General features: G+C 38.4%; 1 protein-coding gene across 1 annotated transcript; it reads right to left on the reverse strand.

Annotated features, from left to right (window-relative positions):
• Positions 1-2536: 2536 nt before the first annotated feature.
• On the reverse strand, positions 2537-17527 carry eve1 (even-skipped-like1). The gene is made up of 3 exons (XM_030142265.1): positions 17226-17527; positions 15825-16209; positions 2537-3016 (listed from the first exon to the last, which is right to left on the reverse strand). The coding sequence occupies exons 1-3, from the start codon at positions 17525-17527 to the stop codon at positions 2537-2539; spliced, it is 1167 nt and encodes a 388-aa protein (XP_029998125.1).
• Positions 17528-25674: the final 8147 nt, after the last annotated feature.

A 25674-nucleotide genomic window follows, 5' to 3' on the forward strand; every position in this document is an offset into this window, starting at 1 on the left:
CTAATCACAGCCTGATTCAACCCATGTCTTTTGCAGTCTGACATGAGATTGATAATCCTCTGCTTTCACTCATGAAACATGAAACACTCTGAACATACAGTTTTTTTTTTTAAGTCTAGCAGTTAGAAGTTACATTTCTTTCACAGCACCTCTGGAAGGAATAAAAGTTTGACCTTTAGTTTGCCACACTACATAAGATTTCATCACTCATCAATCATGAACACTCTCCACAACCAAAACTATATGCTACAAAATCTTCACACTTGTTCAAATAAATTAACACAGTAGTCATTAGTGTTAGAGCAGATAAGACAATAAGATAAAAAAAAATAATAATAATAAAGAAAAGCTCCTAGTAAAAAAGACTCAAACTACATGTTAAGTGATTGTGCTTTTACAGACACTGATATCAAAATGGTCCTATTCAATTTAATCTGAATGTGAATCACATCAAACATTATGTGCCAGCCTGCCTGTCTTTCTGCTTCATACAGAGCTCCTTAAAACAAACCAGGTTCACCTTAAAGTAAAGACATGCTTGATAGGAGGCGATGCTACTGGGAAATCATACAGCATACCATTCCTTCAAGGAACTACAATGAAATTACATTTTTTGTTTCCACATGCTGGTGTGTACAGGGGCTTTCTCTAGAAATAAGTGTGAATATTTGCACATGTTCATAACCATAAAACTTCCCAATGTTTCAGTTGTCTAACATCAGCAAAAGTGTATCTGGATCATCCTTCAAGTTACTTTACAAAATAATTAGCAGCTTAATTTCACCAGTGTGACATAAATAGATGCCAATTCAGCCGATTGCACAATCCCTCCAACCCAGTTTTTATCCTGACATCAGAAAACCGTGGGTCGATCAGCAAATGGAGCATTGAGGACAGAACACAGCTGTTATGTTACTAAAGTACATCACAGAATCCACTAGAACAAATGGATGAAATCATTGCTGAAATTGCTTCATGAAATGTTAAGAATCTATTCTAAGCCTCAGATCAAAACTGAAAACAGATGTTTTTTTCTCAATTTCCCCCCAGATCCATTTGGAATGACTGGTGAGAAAACGTGCCGCATGATTTGCAGCATGGCTTATGAATAAAAGAGGATACAGCTCATGGCCCTGAAAGTCTGAGCTAAAGGCTAACTTGGCCATAGAAACAATACTTTAAGCTACACTGCCATCTTAGTTCAGTTTATACTGGCTAGTTAACAAGTTAACTCAGCACAAAGTACATCTAAGACTGATGGACATTTCTAGTTTTTTGGGTTTTTTGAGGGGTTTTTTTTTTTTGGTCATAAACCAAAGTAATTTTGCATTTGTCATGTGCGGTAGTGTTAGCAAACAACTTTCACATTCACCACTAATTTCCAATGGTTATCACTGTAAACTATCATGATGTGTCTGTGATACACTTTATCTACTTAACAGAGTATTGATATGTTGCCTGATAGTTTAATTGATGGCTTTACCATTCACTGTTTGATTTGGCACTACCTGTAGTCAAATCAGGATGCTTTGTCTAAGTTTTTTTTTGTTGTTTGGTGATTATTGGTAGGTACTTTTAAGCACTAAGGAGAGACAACATAATTAATCACTACAAGTAGAGTAATGCCACTCATTGATAAGCCACAGTAAATCAAAGCATTATGTGCAATGATTTCTAAGTTAGTTTCAACTGTAGCTTGTGCATGCTTCAGTTGAAACAGTATGCTTCTTAATGCTGTTTGTGCTTGAGCATGGAGCATTCCATGAATTGTACAGTGTTTGAAGAAATGCATTAACTTTACTACTAATATAATTAATTTACTTTTTCCACATCAATAGCACAACTATAATTACCAAATGTAACAAATGGCTCATTACCTGATGAACATGGTTGGGTTAATAATGATTTAGAGTAAAAACAGTCCCATGATAAAACCCACATGGAAAGCAGACAAATGTGTTGATGCAAACTTTAAGGGCAGTGTGAGGTCATGGCATGGAGTAGTGCGGAATGACCTGTGTGAGCACACCCTGAAATACTGGAGGTAAACCTAAGGTCACCATGGTGCAAACTAACACCAATGCAACTTGATGGTTAAACAATTTTCTAAATAACCAACTTAAAACAGAACTTACAGAACAGAACGAGTCACTTGTCTTAACAAACGTTACTGTTGAGATGAATATGCTGGTTGTTTTCTGCAAATCAGTATGGATTTTTACAAATCAAAGTGCAGCAAATATTTATAGATATGGACTTCTACAACTGAAAAAAAAAAAAAAGAAAAAAGATTTCCCACTACAAAGGTTTGTGCATTAATTGACCAGCTGAACTGAATGAGTGATTAATTCTGAAAGGACCTTAATATTTGTTTCCACTTTCTGTTTTGCGCTACTTGTTTCTTTCTCAAAGACTACAGCTGTGACTTTGCATCCTCATCCTGTTAATGAACACACATCCAACTTCAGTGCTGCCATGTGTTTGTGGCAGTTTAGCCACCTTGGAGAGCATGGCAGAGTTTTGGTTTCATTTCAATCTAAACCATTTCTTCCCTTCTGTCCAGACCTGCAGCCTGGAGGCTTGCTTTGGGACTCTGTGGCTGGCTGAACCCCAGGGACTCCCCTCTGGCTTTGAGCAGATGATCTGGTCCCCAGTGAAAACAGAGGGCACATGGGCATGAAGCAGGGTGGTGCCTGATGCTAGTGGATGGGTAGAGAGTGGTCGAAGGCAACCCCCCGGGTCTGTTGTGGTACTGGGATAGGCGGAGCGCCTCCAGAGGCCTTATGGGTGAGCTATAAGGACTGTGAGTGGACGACGCTGGTGATGACAGAGCCAGTGGAGAGTAAGAAGGGAAGGGAAGATGGTGGAGGTGGGGTGGAATGAAAGGATATGGCAAGGTGGAGGATGGAGTGGCCCTGCCGAGGAGGAGCGCCCCCAGTGGGTCGATGAGAGGGTGGGGCCATGGCAACGAGTGTCTCTGACGTTTGTCTTTCATCCTCCTGTTCTGGAACCACACCTAGCGAGAGGGAAACAAGAACTGGATCAACTTGGTTCAAGGGTGTAGTTTTGTCGTGATGGTCCAGCTTGACCTGATTACAATACAATACAATAAATGACTTCTGAAAATGTGTAAAATGCTCCCATATGAATGTATGAATTTGTTTGTGCATTAGACTTTTACCACTGACCTATTTCAAGGCACCTCAGCAATATCAGTTGTTCTGATTTTAGCTTTATTCAGCTCTTCATGATACAGTTAACCCATAAAGACGCAAACATCCACCACTGACACACCACCACACATCTTTTAATGGTCATCAAATATGACCCATTTGGACATTCAGAGACCCTGTAGTTATTGTATAAACTCCGTCATCTTCTACAACATTGATTGACCAGTAAAACCCAGTTTGATAAATGACTGTGGATGGAGATGCTTTTATTTTCAGTTAATGATATATTTTGTTGAAAAAGTTACTTTTCCTCATTTTTTCTGTTTTTGAGCTAATAACCTTTGAATTTACAAATTTATGAACATGTGCATAATCAGTAAATTAAATGTAGAAAACTTTTATTTATTTATTTATTTATTTATTTTTAAATCTGTTTATTGACATTTTTGTTGAACACATACAAATCACAAATTCAGTAAGTGTACACAGTCGATCCCCTCATTACCCCCTTGCCTCACGCCCCACCCGTGATCCCAGATCCTCTAAAGGAAAAGAGAACACAAAATACAAATAGTAAATTCTAAATAGGTATATAAATAAATAAATAAAAATAAAACTTAAAAATACACTAAAAAAAACAAAAAAACAAAAGGGAAATGAAATAAATAAACACAGCATTGGTTTAAGTTGCCAGTCTTCATCTAAATATGTAGAAATATATAAATATTCTCTACTAGTCCCAGTTAATCACATCCGTAATGTTGTCGAAATAAGTCTGAAAATGCATCCAAACTTTCTTAAAATTGTTCTTTTTTCCTCTCAGTGTGAATTTGATCTTCTCCAACTTCAGGTGAAACATAATGTCCCTGATTTACCTGACATGGGATAAGGGTTTAGAGCTCTTCCAGTTTAATAGTATTTGGTGATGGGTGAGTAAGGTAGTAAAGGCCACAACATTGTGCAAATTTAATGGCCATTCACAGTCCCCAGGTCTTACACCAAATAAGGCTATCAAAGGATGTGGATGAATAACCATATTAAAAACCTCACTCGAGTTAAATATTGCAAGCCAGAATGTACGGGACATGTCCAAAACATATGCATCAAAGTTGCTTGTTTGCACCAGTCACATGTAGTGTTGGGGTAAATCCTAACCAGTTTGGCCTTGGTTAAGTGGACACAATAAACAATTTTAAATTGTATAAGGCCATATCTACTACATGAGGAAGATGAGTGTACTTGCTCTAAAACTGAGTGCCACAAGTCATTAGAGAGAGGTGTACCCCGATCTTCCTCCCAGAGAGTCCTAACATTGGCTGTGGACTGACGATTTAAGTAGGCTAGTTTGTCATAGATCCTTGTGATTGCACCCTTATGACTTGCCTTTGTGGTTAGAAGACTATCTAGGGGTGTCTCTGGAGGTAACTCAGGGAAAGGATGGTAACCCTTTTGGACAAAGTCCCTGACCTGAAAATAGCAGAAGTGATGCAACTGGGGTAGTCCAAACTTTTCTGCCAGTTGAGTGAATGATGCGAAAACCCCCTCAATAAACAGATCTTTAACAACTCTTATTCCATTCTCATGCCATGCGCGAAAAGACATATCTAACCGGGCTAGAGTAAAGAAGTGGTTTGACATAATAAGTGCCATTAAGGAGGCTTCTTGCAGGTCAAATTGCTTCCTAAACTGTGACCAAATTTTAACTCTTCCAGGTTAGATATAATGGGTGGAAGGGACATTACAGGGTTGGTATATAGGAGAAGGTTGTCCACATACAATGACACCTTGTGCCCCTTGTCACCTCGGTTTATCCCCTCAAAGGAGTGACATTGTCTTAAGAAAATTGCAAGTAGCTCAATCACTAAGTCAAAAAAGCAGCAGCGATAGAGGGCATCCCTGTCTTGTTCCACGGTATAAAAGGGAAGTAACTTGATCGTATCTCATTCATTCAGACCGAGGTTAAGGGGCTGCTGTAAAGTAATTTCACCCAGGAAATAAAAGTGGGTCCAAAGCCAAATCTTGCAAGGGTATCAAAGAGGAAGTCCCATTCCACCCGATCAAAAGCCTTTTCTGTGTCTAAGGCAACAATAATTTCAGGTGAACTAGACTTCGGCTGGATGTACATTATGTCAAGGAGCCTATGGGTATTTGAGAAGGAGTGTCATCCCGGAATAAATCTTGTTTGCTCAGGTGAGATGAGGGTTGGGAGAACCTTTTCAAGGCATTTAGCTAGGCACTTCGCTAGAATCTTGCAATCCACATTGAACAGACAGACAGACAGACAGACAGACAGACAGACAGACAGACAGACAGACAGACAGACAGATAGATAGATAGATAGATAGATAGATAGATAGATAGATAGATAGATAGATAGATAGATAGATAGATAGATAGATAGATAGATAGATAGATAGATAGATTTAATTTATTAATCCCTTAGGGGAAATTCAAAATACAAAATGCGGTCACTGCTCCACAAACACAGCCATACCACATCAACACACAATAAATAAATAAATCCATAGTATAAGTAGCTGTGAATAACTTAGATTAAAAAGAGGTAGACTTAAAAGACAAGATGTGTTTTCTACCTGTCACATAAAAACATAAAAGCATAAAAACATAAGAGCATAAAAACATTAAATCAAAGAAACCCACCCAAGGACAGAAGTGTTCCTGAGCTTCTACCTCCTATACATCCCCACCCAGCTGCTCCTCCTCCCGTCTCCTCCCTCCTCCCCTCCCACTTAAAGAGTTATATAGTCTTATTGCACGAGGGACAAATGACTTTGCATATCTGGTGGTGGAGCAGCTCAATGAGCGCAGCCTGTTGCTAAAGGTGCTCCTCTGCTGGCTTAGGACACTGCATAATGGGTGGTTGACAGTATCCATGATGGCCCTCAGTCTGGACAGGGTTCTCTCCTCTGTCACTTCTTCTACAGAGTCCAGCTTCAGGCCTACCACAGAGCCCACCTTCTTAATGATCTTATTCAGGCACTGGATGTTCTTCTTTCTGCCACTACCCCCCCAGCAGTTCACAGCGTAAAAAACAACACTAGCCACTACAGAGTTACAAAACATCTGTAGTAGCTTAGGGCAGATGTTAAATGATGCCAGCCTGCGCAGGAAGTAGAGCCTGCTCTGACTCTTCTTATAGATGTGTTCAGTGTTCTCAGACCAGTCCAGTTTATTGTCTATTATCAGGCCAAGATATTTGTAGGAGGGCACCATTTCGACTGCCTCCTCCTCGATGTAAACAGGGAGTGGAGTGAGGGGCTTGTGCCTGAAGTCCAGCAACAACTCCTTAGTTTTTGATGCATTTAGGAGCAGCTGGTTCTTCTGGCACCACCCTACAAAGTCACTCACCAGTCTCCTGTATTCCCCCTCCTCATTCCCTAAACCAGGATTTTTTTTTAATTTATTTTTTTTATTGCAAACCTTTAACCTTGATGCACACAGCATGATGTTTGGTCCACAATATAACTGGATTGTCGGTGTATATGTAGTTTGTCCATGACAGGGTTGCTGGTCTATGGAAAGCAGTTTTATTTTCACTATTTTATTTATTCTATTTGTGTTCATTGCTGTTTCTGACTATGAAAATGAAAGACATTCTTTTTCTTTTATGGCTTTCTAAATGTAAATCCCCCACTCTAGATGTTCTTCTCTCTCTCTCTCTTTTTTTTTAATAATAGGTGGCATCAAGAATGTTTTTTTGTGATCTTTGTGTTTAAGTTTCTTTTTAATCATGGGTGGAATCCAGTGTTTAAAGTGGAATAATGTATTTAAGAGTGGACTACACCTAATATCCCCACAAACTAAAAAGCCCAGAACTAAACATTGACTTTAACAATAACAATTGTGTGTTTTTGTGGTCATCACAGTGGAGGAAAAGCTTGGGTGCAATCTGAAAATATACTGCTCAATATCATACTCTGAACCTTTTGAGGTGGCTCTACGGAAATATTCTGAAGTGATTTATCATCATGTATTGCAGTATATTCCTCTATATTTTGCATTTTCAGAGAAAATTATGGATTTTCCACTATTTAATACAGTGATCATGTAAATGCTCACAAAAACTTGCAGTAAATTCAAAGGTTATTAAATCAAAATACAGAAAACTGAATAAAAAGTTACTTTTTCAGAAAAGATGTCAATGGGTACAGTTACATCATGTTTTTTAAATCCGATTTATTTTTCCAGAAGAAATTATTTTGGAACAAAAGTACTTTTTCTTTTGTTTACATGGAAATGTTAAACCCGAATAAAGGTTTACATGCGAAACCTTTATTCAGGTTTAGTTAATTCCACTTGAAGAGCTTGGGGTGTTAGAAAGGGCTCTGACTGGGCAGAACATACAAACGTGAGGTTTGATGTCTTCCAGAAAAAAAAAAAACAAAACTATGTCCGGTTCCTGTTTATTTTTGTCTCAACTAGCCTACTACTACTACTAGCAACATGGAAGACCACATCATAAATTTGATCGTCACATTTATTTTTGTAATAATTATGAAGCAGCAGCTGGCATGAATCCAAATACTGCTTCATTTTGATCAGCTAAAGATGATGGTAGAGAACCAAAGACGGGAGGCAGAAGAGCATAGACTTACTTCGGCAAATCAAAGCCAACCGTTGGTGCAGCGGCTGCTCTACCTTAGCCCAATGCCACATCTGACTCATGAGGCCAAGCAACTGTGGATGAAAATGTGCTGCAAGGATTGGTGGAACCGAATAGTCCTGACTGAATTTACGGGTGTAGAATGGAAGGAGAACTTTCGGATTAGCCGCGCATCATTTGTAAAACTGTGCGACCTGGTGCAGGGTTTCATGTCCCCAGATGCCGCCTTTATCCGTGAACCCATCCCCTTAAACATGCGTGTTGCCATTGTTCTCTACAAACTTGGTAGTGTTGCCGAGTATCGCCTGGTTGCACACCAGTTCAGAGTCAACAAAGCAATGGTGAAGAAATTCACGTACCTCTTCTGTAAGGGCATGGTAGAAGGAGGACTATTAAACACCCTAATATGTATGCCAAATGAAGAGGAGGCAGTCGATATTTCAAGGAGATTCAAGGCTTCACATTACATCCCTCAGATTTTTGGCCTTATTGATGGTAAGCAAGCATTCTCTTCCTCTGATCTGGTCCTTACAGGCTTATAGGAATAGTCCACCACTTTTTTTATTAAATCATTTACAATGTATTAATGAGGTAGATAAGTGAGCAAAAGGGTTTGCGCTGCAGTGCTCACGTTGCCTTGCTCTCGCAGCCCTTCTGTTACCTTAGCTTAGCACAGTCACTGCATTTCCATGGTCACACGTAGCCAGTTTTTTAAAGGTGATTTGTAGTCTTTTGTAAGTGATTTTGTGAAATCCGATTCTCCCTAATTATTTCTTTAGATCCGCGACTTACTGCACTCATACAATCTTGGGACTGTTGTGTTGACGGACTTTGGAAAAACGTTTTGTTGGAAGGGATGCATGCGCTGAATTAGCTTTGCTTTACCGTTTTAGCTTTGCATTAGTTTTTATTTCCCAAGATTTTGTTACTGCAGTAAGTCACATCGCCATGATTTGAGCCTCAATTTGTGATCATATTGACCCCACCGGACTAAAGTAATGATTAGGGAGAATTGAATTTCACACAATCACTCATAAAATACTGCAAATCACCTATAAAAGCCTGGCTACGTCTGACCATAGGAATGAAGGGATTATGCTAAATTAGGCTAAACTAAGCTAATGGAAGGGCTGTGAGAACAAGGCAATCGGTGCACTGCAGTGCAAACTGTTTTGCCCACTTATCTAGCTCATTAGTGCATGACAAATGAATTAATAAAAAAAACAAGTGGTGAACTATTCCTTCAGGGTTTTAGAGGCTGGTAAATACCATCAGAATAGCCCACTGGAACGGTTTGGGTTGACTATACTGCATTGCATATTCTTTAGAAATTATTGGGTTTTTTTTAATTCATCTAGTCAGGCTATTGTATAAGCCAATTTAGCCTATCATAAGATACGCTTTGTCACATAAAAAAAAAAAAAAAAAACTGCTTACAGTGTGATAAATAGAACTAAATTGTGTCCACCTAAAACTTTTTCAAGCCCACCCACATGTAACTGGCTCGAAGCAGCCCTGACTCAGATATCAGATGGCTCTACTACTTTGTTCCCTGTGTTTGCAGTAAAGATTGTTAATTTCTTTGTCAGGTACACACATTCCGATCCTTCCTCCTTCTTACGGCTACCAAGATTTTGTGAATCGGAAAGGATGGCCTTCCTACGTCCTCCAGGCTGTTGTGGATGACCGTTGCATGTAAGTGCTTTTCCTAGGTTCATCATGTTCAAGACACATTTTACTTCCAATGCTTACTGCATGTCCTCTGACAGTCAATACCTTACTATTGCATTACATTAATATTATTTGTGTCTTAGCTTCAGGAACATCAGCTGCAAGATGCCTGGGTGCGCCCATGATTCACTGGTATTCCAAAACTCGGACCTCTTTAGAAGAGCTTACCTGCTACCACAGGTTAGCAAAATTCAGACACTTAAAAAAGTAGCCTATGATTGTGGTAGAATGTACTACATTCCACTTCATACAAGCATTTGTCTCAGTATACTACACTTTTGAGGGGTTGCAGTAGTTTTAGCATACAACTGTGACATTTGAGGAAAAACATGGATACTTATAAAGTTAGAAAATACACTTCTCCCCTTACAGACTACAAGACAAGTGGAGGGAGAAGACATCATGCTTCAAATTGTTGGTGACCCTGCCTATCCTCTCCTAGATTGGTTGGTGAAAGGATACCAGATGTCACCTAACCTCAATCCAGACCAAGAGTCCTTCAATGTTTAGCTGAGTTCGGTCCACGTTGGGGTTGAGCAGACCTTTGGTCTTCTCAAGGCACAATTTCGCGTTCAGCAGAAGAGGAGTGACTTTCACTACACATTCGTCCCAAAAATGATAGCCACATGCTGTGGCCTACATAACTTCTGCCAGAAGGAGAAGGACTGCGGCAACACCAACTGGCTAGATGAGATGAACACACACCAATATCCTCAGCCTGCCCAGGCAGCCAATCAGAATTACCTTGCAGATAACTCCAGGGCAAGACAGACAATGACAACGTATATGGGAAGACACTTCCCTCTCTGAACTGGCAATTCCTTTGGCCTAGGAATGTCTTAAGTTTGATACTTACTTTCAAGACTTTCAAGATACCATTACACACAGAATCAGTTTTACTTAAAGTGCAACCTTTAATTTAAAGTTACAGTAACTGAAGGGCAAACACAGGCACTTAAAACACCAGCCTGAAATTAAATAAAATAGTACAGTGCAAGTACATTTTGTCACACCAATAAAAAAAAAAAAAAAAAAAAAAAAAAAAAAAAATATATATATATATATATATATATATATATATATATATATATCACTGAAATATGACTTTGTATTAAAATGTTTGTTGCACTATACACTCCACATCACAAAAGCAAATATCAAGTATTTTTCAAATCACAACTTTTTTGCATATAATCATATTTCTGTATTTTGCAATATTTTCTGGTCAAATCCCTGTTTCTTTGAGGTGAACACTGTAATAAAAAAAATCAAGCTGAATTCATTGTAATGTATGCAGTCTATACTCAGACTGGGGTTGTGAGTGTTCATTTTGTGCGTGGAAATTTGGGAGTTGTTGAGAATGGGGCTCGTGATACTGCAGGTGTATGGTGGCTGGGACTGGATGGCTGGGTTGGGGATATGAATAATAATTAGGGGGAGGTGGACCAACCTGTGGGCTATGTAAGACTGACCTGAGGCCATCAAACATCAGACCAATAAGTCTCTCGGTAGTCTGCTGAGCATGTTTTCCTGGTACTGCAGGAGTGTCCTCTGTCTCTTTGCCTGCCGCTCCTCTTGCTGCTCACTTTACATGTTTTGCCTGTCCTGCATTTCCAGTAGCAGCACCTTCTGCTTCTCTGACCAGGATTACAGAGCACGCTCATATCCTGTTTTAGCTGTGGCCATCTTCCCTATACAAAACATTAGTTAACACAATTGTCAGTACAACTTTTATTGTCTAAGTGTTAAAGTATATAAATTATATTATAAAAGAAAGCATCTGTGACAAACCCACAGATTCGTAGTTATTCAGGTAAAAGTACAACATTTACTTTTTGTTCCTCTGCAGTGAACACCCGTAGCATCCTCTGTTCCTGTGAGCAGAGACTCACCATCACTACCCAGCGATGTACCAGGTCTCTTGTCATCTGAATCTGGCCTCTCGCTAATGGCCTGAGAAGGGAACAAACAGGTCTATCTGGCGTGCATTCAAGTTCACCAAACAATTACCTCGAACAGACTTGCGTTAAGCAATGGAATTTGAACGATTTATTGTGATATGAATGCACCTAGGCTACTCTACTCTCTGATATCATTGCAAGAAAGACTAGTTTTTTGATGGCTCATATTAACAGGAGTGTAAAGAGTAGGCTGTCATGCTTTTTGGCCTAATGTTTTCACAAATTAGAGCAGACATTTAAATATGATCATCTGGGATAGCGTGCAATCACTAACATCAACCGTAATGTAGGCTACACTAGGAAAATGGCAATTCCTACCTGTCTGTCAGAAATAGAAAATAGCGGCCACTAAAGCAAAATGTTAAAAAGAAAAGACAGAGTTGGTGTGTAACAAGCTGGTGAAATTTAGTACTTATAAAGATTTATTTCTGTCTCTTGTAATTGGCTCTCCATTTCTTTTAGCGGCGCACTATTTCCTCAAACTGTTAACCTATGTTTGCCAACGTTGCCCAAAAAATTGAAGTGTTAGCAAATGTTAAAGAACATTCACTAACGGTAGTGAATTTGAACGCACCCCAGGAGTCTAAATAAGAATGGTTAAATAAAATAATGGATAATAAGACATGCCTGTCTCTACCAACCTGGCCAGGGAGTGGGGTGGATGAAGTACTAGATGCATCACTCGTCACACTAGATGCCCGATGAGGCTATTGTGAAGAGCCCTTGTCTTCATCTGGGAAAAAAAAAAGATGAACATGTTCATGTCAGGATTCATAGGCCTGACCCACAGATGCTAGGTGGTGGTGTTGCACATGTTAACTGACCTGGTATACGGTCGTCGGTTGAGTCTTCGAAGCCAAACTCGACACCATGCTGTTTGGCAATTGCCAACGGCCATCCGCCATGGACCTTGTCCACCTCCTCAAAAAATTCAAATTTCGAGGGGTCTGAGACGCTTTTTCTGTTGTGAGCCATAGCCCTGCTGTATCCTTGTTTCAACTGCTTCCACTTGTTTTTAACTTGGTTAGTGTCTCTGTCAGGGAAACCTCCTTCTGACATCTTCCTCGCGACCGCTTGAAAAAGTTCCCCATTTTTGTGTTTCCTCCCATCCACTCTTGCCATAATTTCCATATCTTCTAAAGTTGCAATCAAATATTTTATTTCAGCCACATTCTAACGCTTGCTTCGGGCAGACATCCTGGAATATGTTCCCACAATCCCACCAGTGCAGAATGTGTGCGTCATCGCGATGAGACAAGGCAACGAGCATGCACAGAATGGCAGGAATAAAGTCCAAACGGAATAAAGGGTTTACATGTCCCAGGAATAATTTAGGCCGGATTAAAAAGTGGATTAAACCAGTGACTTTAAATGGGTTTAAATTCAATCCGAACTTTTCTTTTTCAACTGGAATAAGGTGTTTACATTGGCATCTTAAATAGGATCTAACGTTTAATCAGTTTAAACCAGGAATAAAAGTTGTCATGTAAACACATGGAATAACAGCATGTAAAAGCAAGTGTTTTGTTATATAAGAGGACTGTGTATTCATGTTCACTACAGAACCCCTGAACATCCAAATGGGTCATATCTGATGACCATGAAAAGATGACAAACTGCATTTTACATGAATTATTTACATGTATTGATAGGACTAGTGGATCAACAGGTAATAAAATTTTTAGATCAGCAGATGCTGTTGTTCGCCGGTGGCTGTTTGGGTTTTTAAGGGTTAAAGTGAATCACCATCATGTATAATGCATACCTAGATATCAGCCTAGTTTTACATAGAAAAACAGAAATTCATGTAAAAAATAAATTACTGTCAAAGTGTTTTCATTTTTTAGAGGAGTGCATATTTCTCTGGTTTTCACAGTTACTTTGATTAGCCTCAACATTTTAGACTTAATTTGTCCTGCATCCTTTCTTTTCTGTGTTTCACTCAAATCTTTTGCCGTATTTATAGCTTTGAGCTAACTCTGTCTTTCTAGTCCTCAACTATTTTACCAGCTCACAGAATGTCCTGAAAGACTTGGCTTCTAAAGCGTCAGGTGGCAGCATTTACAAGGCTTTGCTTCACATTCCTGCTCTTTCATAAAAGCCCCTGCAGTAGTTGACAGAAAGATGGGCAGTGGGTTTACTACAGCTGCTGCATTGGACCAGGATGCCTCTGCGACAAATGTTATGAGCTGTCACGACTAAGATAAAACCTCACAGTCAGTGGAAATGTCAAAGGTGTTGTCATGTAAGTGAGCAACTCATGATGACATGCTGATCTTTGTTCCACACAGGCTGTTTTTCAGTGTTTTTTGGTTAGAATTGTGTCATCTTGCAGGCCAACTGTTGTAAAGTCCCGTTGTCATGGAGACCTGGCCGACTTAATGTAGCCCTGAATTGTACTGTATGCAGTGTACTATGAAATGCACTATATAGGTTTTTCTCTTCATGTTCACCTTTAGTCCTTTAGACCATGATTACCATTATTATAATATAACCTGTGCCTTCCAACTGAAAAATTGGTTTATTAAAAGAAGTGAAACCATAGAGAAAACAGTGACAAAATGAGAGAAAACACAAAGTGTAGAATCTAGTCTACAATCTACAATCTAGCTACTCTTTCTGTAAGCCAAAAAGATATTCTGATCATTGTCACAGAGGAGCACAGAAAACACAAAATAATCACATTTAAAAGTCTGAGACTTTTCATTTCTTACTTCTGGGACTAAAAAGTATTATGTATGTATACAACTAAGATATTATTAGGAACTGCAGAACTTTTTTTATTTATTTATTTATTTTTTATTTTATTTTATTAGTTTATTTAATAGGGACCTTGTACATTAATTCATATTGCTGTAAATGCAATAGAGTTAGCCTAATGGTTTTCATCTGCAGTCCCTGTTGAACTGATCATCTACATCAAAATCACAAATTCTTTGATGATGATGATAATAATAATAATAATAATAATAATAATAATAATAATAATAATAATAATAATAATAATAATAATAATAAGAAATAATTCTGAATCACTGACCATTAAGCCAAAGTAATTAATCACTACAAATGGACAAAAACCTAACATGACAACTGCAACTAACAATTGTTTTCACTGGCAATAATCTTCATGACTGATCGAAAATATTCACAATATTTTGTGTTTGAGGGTAAAGTCAGAAAAAATATTCATAGCAACTACTAAAATAGTTATTGATTCATTTAGAAGTTGACTGTTTTTTAATTGTTGCAGCTCTACATCAGTCTAGGTTTCAGTCAGTATTTTCATTTGTGAAGCCCAATCGTTGGTCACTGTTTATAGTTGTGTCCTATTCATTCAATAATCCAAGTGTGTAGTCTAAAAAATATTCAGTTATACACTCAGGTACATTCAAAACTGTACACGATCGTCTGTTTGGTTCTATAGACGTTAGACTTCTGACCCTGCTGCTGATTCAACAAATAATACAGGTTAAAGCTTATTTATTTAAATGATTATTCCTGTTTTGTAGGTTTCAGTTTGTTTCTGTGTTTGTTGGCACCTAATCAATTGACCAACTAATTGTTGCATCTCTGCATTTTATGCCAAATTTTATTTTGTTGTTTTTTTCATGTTTTTTTTTTTTTTTTTAACTTCTATTTGAATAATTTCTATCTTTAAGTGTGCTATAAGTGAAGGGACGGAAAAATGTTGTTCAATTGCAGATATTTATGACATTTAATCATTAAGTTAGTTGTACTCAGTGTAATGGAGGTAATCAGTTGGCACAACATTATAAAGTTTTGAGTCCCATGTTTTTGAGTTTTACAAAGAGAACAATTCTGACTTGCACTTACTGAAAACAATGACAAGATAAACTAATAAACAGTGAGTTTATAAGAAAATTGTCTTGAGTCATTATTTTTCAAAGTTCTGGTAACTTTTTCCTATTGAAAACATTAAGTCATATTAATATAAAATGTTAGAGTTGCAAGAACTGAAAACTTAAATGCATATTAAATTAAACTATCTGAGTTGACTTAATTAACACTTTAATTTAACTGTAATCAAATGGTAAAAGTACAGGTAATCCAAACTTTTAAGTTATAGAAACTTAAAAAGCTCAAAAATTCCTGGTAACTTGTTTGGTTTTAGTGTAACCTGAATTCTGCATCTCATTGATACTTATTTCTGTTAATTCAGTGAGTCCAGTATTTATATATAATTAGTAGTGAATTTCCTAATGGCTGAATGACTCTCATTTGAATCCATTTAATACTTACACCAGACTAGTTAAATGGGTCAGTGATGGCCTTCTGAAGGTGACCTGGATATGACTATGGTCCTATCTGTACCTTTATCGTTGTCTCCGGGAGGTTGAGCGCCGTGGCCAGTTCACACCTCCGTGGTCTAGACACGTAGCTCTCCTTCACGTACTCCTGCTCGAGTCGGCACAGCTGCTCGCGCGTGAACGCGGTCCGGTGTCGCCGGCTCTGGTCGAGCAAGGCTGCGCTGCGCGGGCACGGCTCCGTTTGCTCCTCTTCTCCGCTCGGGCCCGGAGCCGGACCGGGACCGTGGACGACGGGTGCGGCTGCCACCGGCGTCTGTCTGCCCTCTGAAACTGGAAATGACGCACAGAGAGGCGGCTGTTTATGACCAGGCCTGCGGATGGAACCGGCACGAATGGATGGAATATGGACCAGGTGTGTGTTTGGGGCACAATGTGACGCGTTGCTTACACTGAAAGGATGAGAACTTACAAAAATAAACAGAATTTAATAGACAATTTTGAGGTTTCACAGTTCTTAGAGTCTTTGATTGTATACTTGTACTCATAGGCTATTCCTTTAAAATTGGTTAAAAATCGTTCTAACACTTGGGACAATAAATGCTGCGCTGCCTCATATAAAAAGGGACCCCTGGCCACCGTGGGTACGTGGACCTTTCAGATTGGTCACGGGAGATTTATCTGGATTGGCCAAATAAAACTGCAGCTCAAACATAAAAAAGGAAAAACTTTCAGGAAGAGGCATGGGAGAAAACAACAGCCTGAATGTATTCGTTGGGCCGAAGAATATTTTACATTTATATTGTTTTTAATAATATCAGTGAAACAATGTGATTTATCTATGGGCCTATTTCTTCAAAATGGCTTGATATAATTTGATGACAGTAAAAATGGTCAGGAACGTTTATCTCTACGCAGAGTTATAGATGAGGCCTATACAATGATTCATGGTATATCATTCTAATAAAATAAAAAATGAAATAAAAAACACTGTTTTACTGTGTCTGCCTTATACTTACATTAAACAGTAGCCATGCTGTATGCTAAGGATTGATATAAATGGAAAATAACTACAATATGGTTATTTAAAGGTCCTTAAACCTAGTTCATATTTGATAAATAACATGTTTCTATAAGTTACTTCTTTATTTTAAAATCAAAATGAAATAAATGATTGGATTTCAGTCATGTGGAGGACTGTTTCTCAAAATCATGTTATGTAGCTATTTACTTACGCATCAAGCTGTCTTTATCTGTCAGGTTTTAAGGGTAAATCCTTGTAGTATTCCTGTCCTTCTGCGTTCCCCTGAGTCAGATTCCGCCAGACTGCAGACGCAAAAAACGTATCTTCCTGACACTTTCTTATACTCATCCAGGTTTGTTCAGACAGAGTGAAGATGAGGTGTTCCCATCCCCCCCCCCCCCCCCCCCCCCACACACACACACACACACACACTCCTCCTCCTACCCCTCCTCTGTGCCTTCCCCGAGGCTCCTCTCTACTTTTCTTGTCTTCCTCTTGCGCTCCAGACGCACCGCGGTGTGTGCGCGTCGGCGTGGCGCGGCGCCGTGGACGGCAGAGGTGTTAAGGGTGTTAGGGGTAAAGCTTTTGGTCTCCGTCTCGGCCTTTGTACTTTTGTTATGGAGAATTAAAGACGCGCAGGCAGAGACGGCAGCCAGGCTCTCATTGTTCTCCACCGTTTGATGTTCGCCCGTTTGGAAGTGAATCATTACAGGCCTAATGGCTCCAAATTGGCCGACGACGTGCATGGTGGGCAATAATTATTAATGAAGACAAAAGTACTGATACATGTGGCTTTTAACCAAAGTACTGAACCTTGAGTGTATAACACAAAGTCAAGCTTTTATTTTTTTTTGCCCCTTTATGTTTAATGTAGTGTTTTAACCCTTAAAGACCCAAACTTCCACCACTGACCAAAAGTATTTACTGTTGTAAAATGTTTAATACCTGTTACATAGTAATACATAGTTGGTGTAAAATGCAGTTTGTCATCTTTTCACTGTCATCCGATATTACCCATTTGGACGTTCAGAGGCTGAAGTGAACGTGGAAACACCGTCATCTTCAACACTGATTCACCAGTAAAACGCATGGAGTTTGATAAATGACAGTGGATGGAGACACTTGTTGTTACGTTCAGTTATTGATATCTTTGCTGAAAGAATCACTTTTTCTTCAGTTTACTCAGTTTCTGATAAAAGATCCCTCAACTTTAATCTGAGCTGTTATGAATATCTACATGATCAGTAAATTAAAAACAGGAAAATACACGATTTTCACTGAAAAAAAAAAGCAATATACTGAGGATAATATCATGGAAAATTGTGATAAATCGTGTAAGAACGGTTAAGTATCGGCTAAAGAAAAACTCAGTTGGGAGCTGCTACAAAAGAAGCACTGGGTTCTTATGGGTTAAATTGCAATCTGTTAGAAAAAAGGCTTATTTTCTAGCAAATATATAAAATAAGGATTTTTTATTATTTAACAGTAATTCTTCAAACCCACATTTTCTTTTTTTCTCTTTCATTCGGTTGACAATGACACTGTTTGAATATTAAGCATGTAGGCTATAGTAATCATATCTCAGATTGAGGCTTTTATGACGTACACACACATCCTAATTTCGTCCCAACACAGCCCAGCTGACCCTTGAACCTGTGTTTTGGATTTTATCATGGCTATAATCTGCACTGATTGTTAATCCAGCGGCCAGATGATGATAAAGAGCGCAGACAGACAAACAGACAGACAGACGCCGCAGGTTGGGTGGAGTCAAGGTTACAGAGGAAATTCGTCATTCAGTCATGCGGTGTTAGTGTTTGTTAGTTCCTCCTGTGAGCAATTCATCTGTATCACAGCTTTATTTCGTCATAATCTGTGGTACTGGATGATTTGACACTTTTCAGAGTGGCAGAAATTTATGTGCTTGATTATTAGGCTACCAACTAACTAACTAACTAACTAACTAACTAACTAACTAACTAACTAACTAATTTCACTTATAGACATTGTAATTCTGTGTCCAAAGTCGCAATTTATGCAGTTCAACAATCTGACCACATTCAAAGAAAGAAAGCCTTTTTTGCCTTTGCCATCAGGAGGTCATGACTGTGAATATCTGACAGAAAATGACACTGAATCCACATTTTTGCGCAGAATTTGGCTTTTAAAGAATGTGGTGTTACACTTTTGAACGGCTGATGAACGGCCTATTTCAGTTTAATTGTTTTTAATTGTTTTCAATAAATTGCTTACTCAATTTTGTTTGCCTCACTCCCATTCCTTCTTTTTGCATTTTGAAACTCTTCTTAGAACCTTCTTAAGATCCAACAGTGCAAAATCTAAATTCTTGCAATTTTTCAACTGGTCTTAAAATTCTGATCAGGAGTGTATTTAAGGTGAAGACCTCTCACTTCTCAGATTTGAGTCACTGAGATATGAATAGTTTCCGTTTTGTTTTGTTTTTGTTTTGTTTTGTTTTTCATTATGATGTGTCATGTTGCTCAGTTTTAGTATGTAAATTATTTGGCTAATTCAGTTATATAACAAAGGACCACCACATACTATAACTTAGTTTTGTAAACATACAGTTTGACTCTGTTATGCAGAAAAAAACCTCAAGGATTGTTTGACAAAGGGACAAATGATTTATCTGATTGTGTACAGTCTCCTCTTCAGATTTTTTTTTTTTTTTTTTATCTGCAAAATGAAGATGCACATGCATGCACGTGATTTCCAAACTGGTCACATACTGATGCTTGGTCAGGGCATCATATTTTGACCGTTTTGGGAGATAAAAAGGCCAGAAAAAGAGTGGAAATGAGAAAGACAAGGGGAAAATGCAAAATCAAACAAAGCATGGAACTGGACATTAAAAATGATCTCCTACGATAAGATGAGATATTCCTTTATTTGTCCCACAAGGCGAAATTCCAGATTTACAGCAGCCAACCACAAACATAGGTGTTCCTCCAAAACCACCACAACCACCTCCTACTAATGTTTAACATATGCAAATACTGATGAACTTTATTAACCCCTAGAGGGAAATGTAATGTCCATCAGGTCAAGAAGTGAAAATAAAATAAAATGAAAATAAAACAAGTTTTTACCAAATTACATTCACAACATTCAGTCTATCTCCATTTTAGTATCCAATCTTTCCTCTATATAATGCAGAGGAGTGCTTGAACCTATGTACCGTTAACAGCTGCCCCTCTGGACAGTTAGAATGTGGTCAAGAGGATGCACAAAATGTTCTCCACTGTTCTTAGTATGTTTCTCTAACTGAAATGAAGTCTTGTACTTCCTCTCTATTGTACTGGGGGGGGGCAAGACAGTCCCCTGTGGAACCTCAGTGCTGCTTATTACTCTCCCAGAGACACAAAAAAATGTAACATTCTTGTCAGCATGTGATCCAGAAAACAAAGGAGCTAGAGGTGAGTATATTAGGACAAGAAGGTGGAGCTAGCGAAGAGTTAAGTGAAGAGCAGAGGACTCCTTCCTCATGTGAAACATGTTGCCAACACCTAAAGGGTTGCTGACACTTTGTTCTTTTAGAACAAGTCAAGTATTAAGAAATGAAAATCACTGTAAGTCTGGACATGTTGAACAGCAGAGACATCTTCATCAGATTTCAGCAGGCTAGAAAGTCAAAGTAAGGATAATGACAAGTGATGCCTTTTGGGTGTGTAGTGTTGATATTTTCAGTCTTGGACTAACACATTTTTATGAAAATCTGTTTTAATTTACAAGCATTCTATATGTGATTGATGACATAATTCAGAGGATCTAATGTGTGTCTTGCCTTTGACTACATCACATATTTTTTCAAGGTAAGGTCCCATTGGATAACACCTCTGACTCAGCACACAATTGAGCTGTTAATCAACTCATTAATTCTGCAGAACTATGAGGTTGAATGTAATGTAAACATGTGAAAATTCATCCCAACCAGTTGTCATAACAAAGAAATTAATTAAAGAAACCAAAACTGTTGTTGCGTATCATGCTATAAACTTTTTTAGTTGTGCTGTAGTTAAAAAATAGGGGCCATTTAAGCAAGATTGATATGTCCGCATTTTTCAGTTGAACCATTCGATTTTGCACCATAGACGTTGTGTTACATTTTGTGTGAGAAACGACCCAGTCTTACGCAGTGTTGTCAACTCTTTAGTAAGGAAAGTATCTACTCTCTGTCCTAAAAATTGTTAGAAGTTGTTGATATGTATAATTGGAAATGTGAATCTAATTGTAATGAACGACGTAGGAGAGAGGAATAACAATGGGAGAGAGGCAAAAAGTGTATATGTGTATGTGTAGATCTACAAATGAACTATACTCTGTCAGTTCTTGTTTTTGTAATGCCTCAATTCCAACCCTCCTCCTTTATCTGGGCTTGAGGACCAGCTAAAGAGACCCAAAAGAGACACTCTGGAGGACTTATTTAGGTTAGTTATTTGTGTGTTTGCTTAGTTTTTATCTTCATTTTCTTCAGTTTGGCTTAGTGTTTAACCTTACGGTCCACTTAGTAGACTACAACAAGTCACTGTAAATCATGAAAATTTTAACCATTACATTTAAAATTTTCAATCTACATAACAACCTAAATGGACCAAAACGACACAATAGAGAAAACTGTCAATGTCAATTAGAATGATTTATATTCAGTGCAGTGATTTGTTTTAGACAAAGAATGATACATGCTTTCACGTTATACTCTCCAATAACATCAGAAAACATTGGTAGATTTGTTGCTTTTTTGATAAAGTGTCTCTAGAGGGGTCTGAGGCTACATTTACATGTAGCTGGGTATCTGGCAATAGTAACCATAAGTAACCAGAGATCTTTGTCTGCGTTTGTGCCTATCATTTACTACATATTTTGTTTATCAGTCCTTTATCTGTTCTGTCCAGTTCAGTGGAAGGTAAATGAAGTAATAATTAATGTCTGTGCACAGCGGTCTTCAAGGACTAAAGAAAAAAGATGATTGAAAAACAGACCACAGCTGTTGACGACTACAGAACTAAAACAGTTCGACTCACCAGAGTTCATCCGCTCTGGCTCATTAGACAAGGAATTTGTGATGGTAAAAACAAAAGTCACCAGCTCATCCATTTGCATAGCATTGTATTGGTTGCACATCCTGGATTTGTTTGGACCTGGAACCAAGAAAACTACATTCCCATAGGTTCATAGCAGAAGTAACGTTTTGTTGTGATTCTTTTCAGGATTCTGACTGGTTAATGGTACTCGATGGTCTCACCACACTGTCATCTACTGGCCTGGTATGCTCTTGACGGTGTAAATATACAGGGCCGTGTAAACGCAGATTTTTCTGAAAACAGTCATGTCTGCACAAGTTTTTTTGTTTTTTTTAATGGAGAGGGGGAAATATCTGTTTACTTGAATACCTGGATACGTGCAAACGTAACCTGAAAAATCACTAAAAATAATAACAAAGTGTCAAAACTGTCAACACTGACTTTTACAGCTAAGCAGACAGACAATGTGTTTATATGACTGTGACAGAAAAATATCATTTCGTGTCATGTGTGTTTTAGCATTTGAGTTACTTGAGTCACAAATATAATAAAAGTTGATAAAAATTTCCAGACAAATATTAAAAGTAGCTAAAATTGTTGCTAGGTGTTTTTTGGAAAAAAAAAAAAAGAAGAAGAAGAAGGGTAGTCTGAAAAGCTGCTAAATATAGGAACAGAAGTGCTAATTTGGCATCAGTTGTCTTGCTTGAGGACATACTTCTGCAGACACATCCAGCCTGCACAGCTCTTTCTCCACTTCCTGTGCAGAAGCTTGCTTTCTGTCTATTTGATGAATACAAAGTTGTTTCATTTTGTTCCCACATAGAGGGGGAAAAACAACATGAAAATGCCTTTCATGTGTTTCAGATTGTGGTGGTTACAGAGATGTTCTGACTTTAGTCTGAGGTCACAGATTTTAAAGTCAGGGGGCCGCCATTTAGATTGATGGAGTGCCCCTCTCTGTGTGATGTGTGTGATCAAACAGTAACACTCTGTCTTGTTCACCATATCCATATTTGAGTAACAATGCAGATGTTTGCGCGACTTCACTATGAAACATGTGTCTGACATATGTAGCTATGCTGCAGATGTTGCTATAACGTTTTGGTACCATCAAATATATGTGTTGTCCCTAAGTACACCCACATACTGAATGTGTTTAAACATTCAAAACTCTAGAAGGGTTTGTGCAACATATGCTAATGTCTTCATCTAAAATTCTTAAGTTCTCAAGTATTTTTATTGTGTTGCAAGTGATGCTTCATTGCAGTGGAGTTGATGAATGGCATACTTTTGTGTCAGGTTTAATTTGAAGACTCACTGGCATTTTTATTTCTTTTCCATGGTGCATAACAGTCCCATATGATCTTTTCTATTCCAGCTCTAAGGTTTACATAACACATATTACTTGGACACAGTACAGTTGACCTAATTACATAAAATATGTTCACATCTTCTCCATGCATCTCAATTGAATCACATGCTAGCAATTAAATGTAAGGGGTATTTGGGTGAGCTGTTTTTAATTGACTTTTCATTCATAGGATGAATCCAGTAGCTTTCATCCTGGCAATGCCACCGACTGAAAACATCCATCATCTGCATTAACCTTGAAATTATTCACTGGTTCTATAAAAATATGGAAAACTGTTACTTCATCTGCTGCTGAGGCTATGCATATGAATCTCTTATTTTCTTGTCATGTGAAGATGATCTGATTAACCCTAAATAGAAAGAATGTTGATATTAGACAAATCTGCAAAGGCTTGATCCTATGTTAAGCTTATAGATGTGCCTTTCTATCTGTATCTAAGCTGTAAAACATAGAGATCGATGGAGGCAAGGGTTTATAAGGGTAAAACTGAAACCTATGATTGACAGACGACAAACTGGCTTAATGGAAGAAAACCAGATGCTCTACTCTCTGCCTATACACATCATTCACCCTCATTCTTGTAAAGCTGCAGGAGTTGAAATCAGAAAAGAACTGGTCAATACACACCTGACACTCACCCCAGCTGACATCAGGCAAAGGCACGTTACTCCCTGGATGCGTTTCCAGTTCATCACATATCTGGCTGAAAAATAGAGATGAACAACCATTCACTCTCACATTCACTATTTAGAGTAACAAAATAACCAATTAAGGTTGGTTAGGGAATTTTTGTTAAATGATGCCAAAAGTACTACAGTGACACACACTAAACAGATTTAGCCTGATTTCAATCCCAAACAAACAATCCAAGAATTGCACAGTTGCCAGTGAGCCATAGGGGACATTAATGGGTCGGCTGTGACTGGGGACCGGCGGAGTGGAACCGGGCCACAGCAAACTTGTTAGTGTCGTGTAGTGTCTCTCTGATCCTTGACCCAAAATACATTAGTACTCCAAAAAGGCACATGCTAGCTCTGTCGAGTTTTTCAGTTATAAAGCTGATAACATAAATGCATGCACGCACACAGAGGTCACTTGGCTTTGATAATATAGACAATAACAACAATAACAACAATATAAAAGTATTTTTGTAAAATATCTGTACATATAAACAACAACAAACTAGTCAAATGACATCTACAAACAAAATGTGCACTGCAGTCTTCGACACATTTGTATCCAACTTACTAACTTACTAATCAAGCTTCTGGCAACTTCCTTGTCCAAAATGGGCGAACCTTATTGGACGCTGTTATGTTAGATTTGACAAAAGGACAGGACTTTGGCTCCATTGTGAAGTTAAGGTAGAAGTATGTCATGTGTAAGACCATATGGCCACTACATATTCCTCTAAAAACCCTGGCAAGATCTCTCTAGAAAGGAGTCATTTTGGTCTCATTTGTTTTATTTGGATCCTCTAGTAGGCGTTCTGTTCCATCTTTGCTAAGATTTTAGGGTGAATGAAAGGCTTTAATGTCTATCATGTAGAGTTTTGATTGTGTGTTTGACCTCCTGCTTTTTTAATCAGACTTCCAGAGCTTCTGTAAATTGAATGCAATGTATTTTTCTTTTTTCCATTTTTTAAATTTTTTTTTTACAGACATCAGGACTTTCAAATGACTTTGTCATGCAAATGTTTGATGAAGTTCACCCAGAACTCCCACATCACTGAGTCATGCCCTGCAGGAAGCCGTGCTATGGGCTCCGAGCGCCGGCTCCTGTCAGGCTTGCAGACCGTTGCACTAAGCGGCTGTGACCCGGTACACCAAGCCACAACACGCTCCAGGCTTTTCATCAGCTACCAGCTACGTTTAACTTAAACGGACATTGGAAGTCCAGTTCTATGCTTGTTCTGAATAAGCTTTCTCGGATCTGCTTATTCGGAACCAGTTCTGTGTGAGGATCTTAGATTCAGTACAATGGACAGCGCAAGATTCATTCCTTATATCACATTATATAATTTTTTCCCCCTTAACTTTAAACATGTCATGAAGTTCTATAACCATAAGGAAAATATGACAGTATGACACAATAACTATTCAACCCATAAAGACCCAAACCACCACAGTCCAAAATCATCTACTGGTCTAAAATGTTTAATAACTTCTTAACTACTAATCCTACCAATACATGCAAATAATTGGTGTAAAATGCAATTTGTCATCTTTTCATGGTCAAAGTGGAGCTTAAAGCCCAGCTTGGTTCCAAGTTCTGCAAACGAAAATGGTTCTCAGAACTGGATTAGCGGCCCGGGTCACTGCGGCTTACTGCATTGCTCTGCGAGCTGCAGAAGCAAGCGTTCAGAGCCCATAGCATGGCTTCCTGCAGGGCACGACACTGTGATGTGGGAGTTGGAGTTGGCATTAAGGAAGTCATAAATGACATTCACCAGCATTAAAGAAAATATAAACAGCAGAAG

The sequence above is a fragment of the Sphaeramia orbicularis genome, chromosome 8, assembly GCF_902148855.1.
Source record: "Sphaeramia orbicularis chromosome 8, fSphaOr1.1, whole genome shotgun sequence".
Lineage (NCBI taxonomy): Eukaryota > Metazoa > Chordata > Actinopteri > Kurtiformes > Apogonidae > Sphaeramia > Sphaeramia orbicularis.

Coding starts and splice junctions, on each gene's coding strand:
- eve1 (XM_030142265.1), bottom strand. CDS start 17,527: ATGCACGTCGTCGGCCAATTTGGAGCCATTAGGCCTGTAATGATTCAC. Junction 16,210..17,225: donor GGGGAAGGCACAGAGGAGGG/GTAGGAGGAGGA, acceptor TCATCCTTTCAG/TGTAAGCAACGCGTCACATT. Junction 3,017..15,824: donor TCCCGGAGACAACGATAAAG/GTACAGATAGGA, acceptor CCCTCTCGCTAG/GTGTGGTTCCAGAACAGGAG.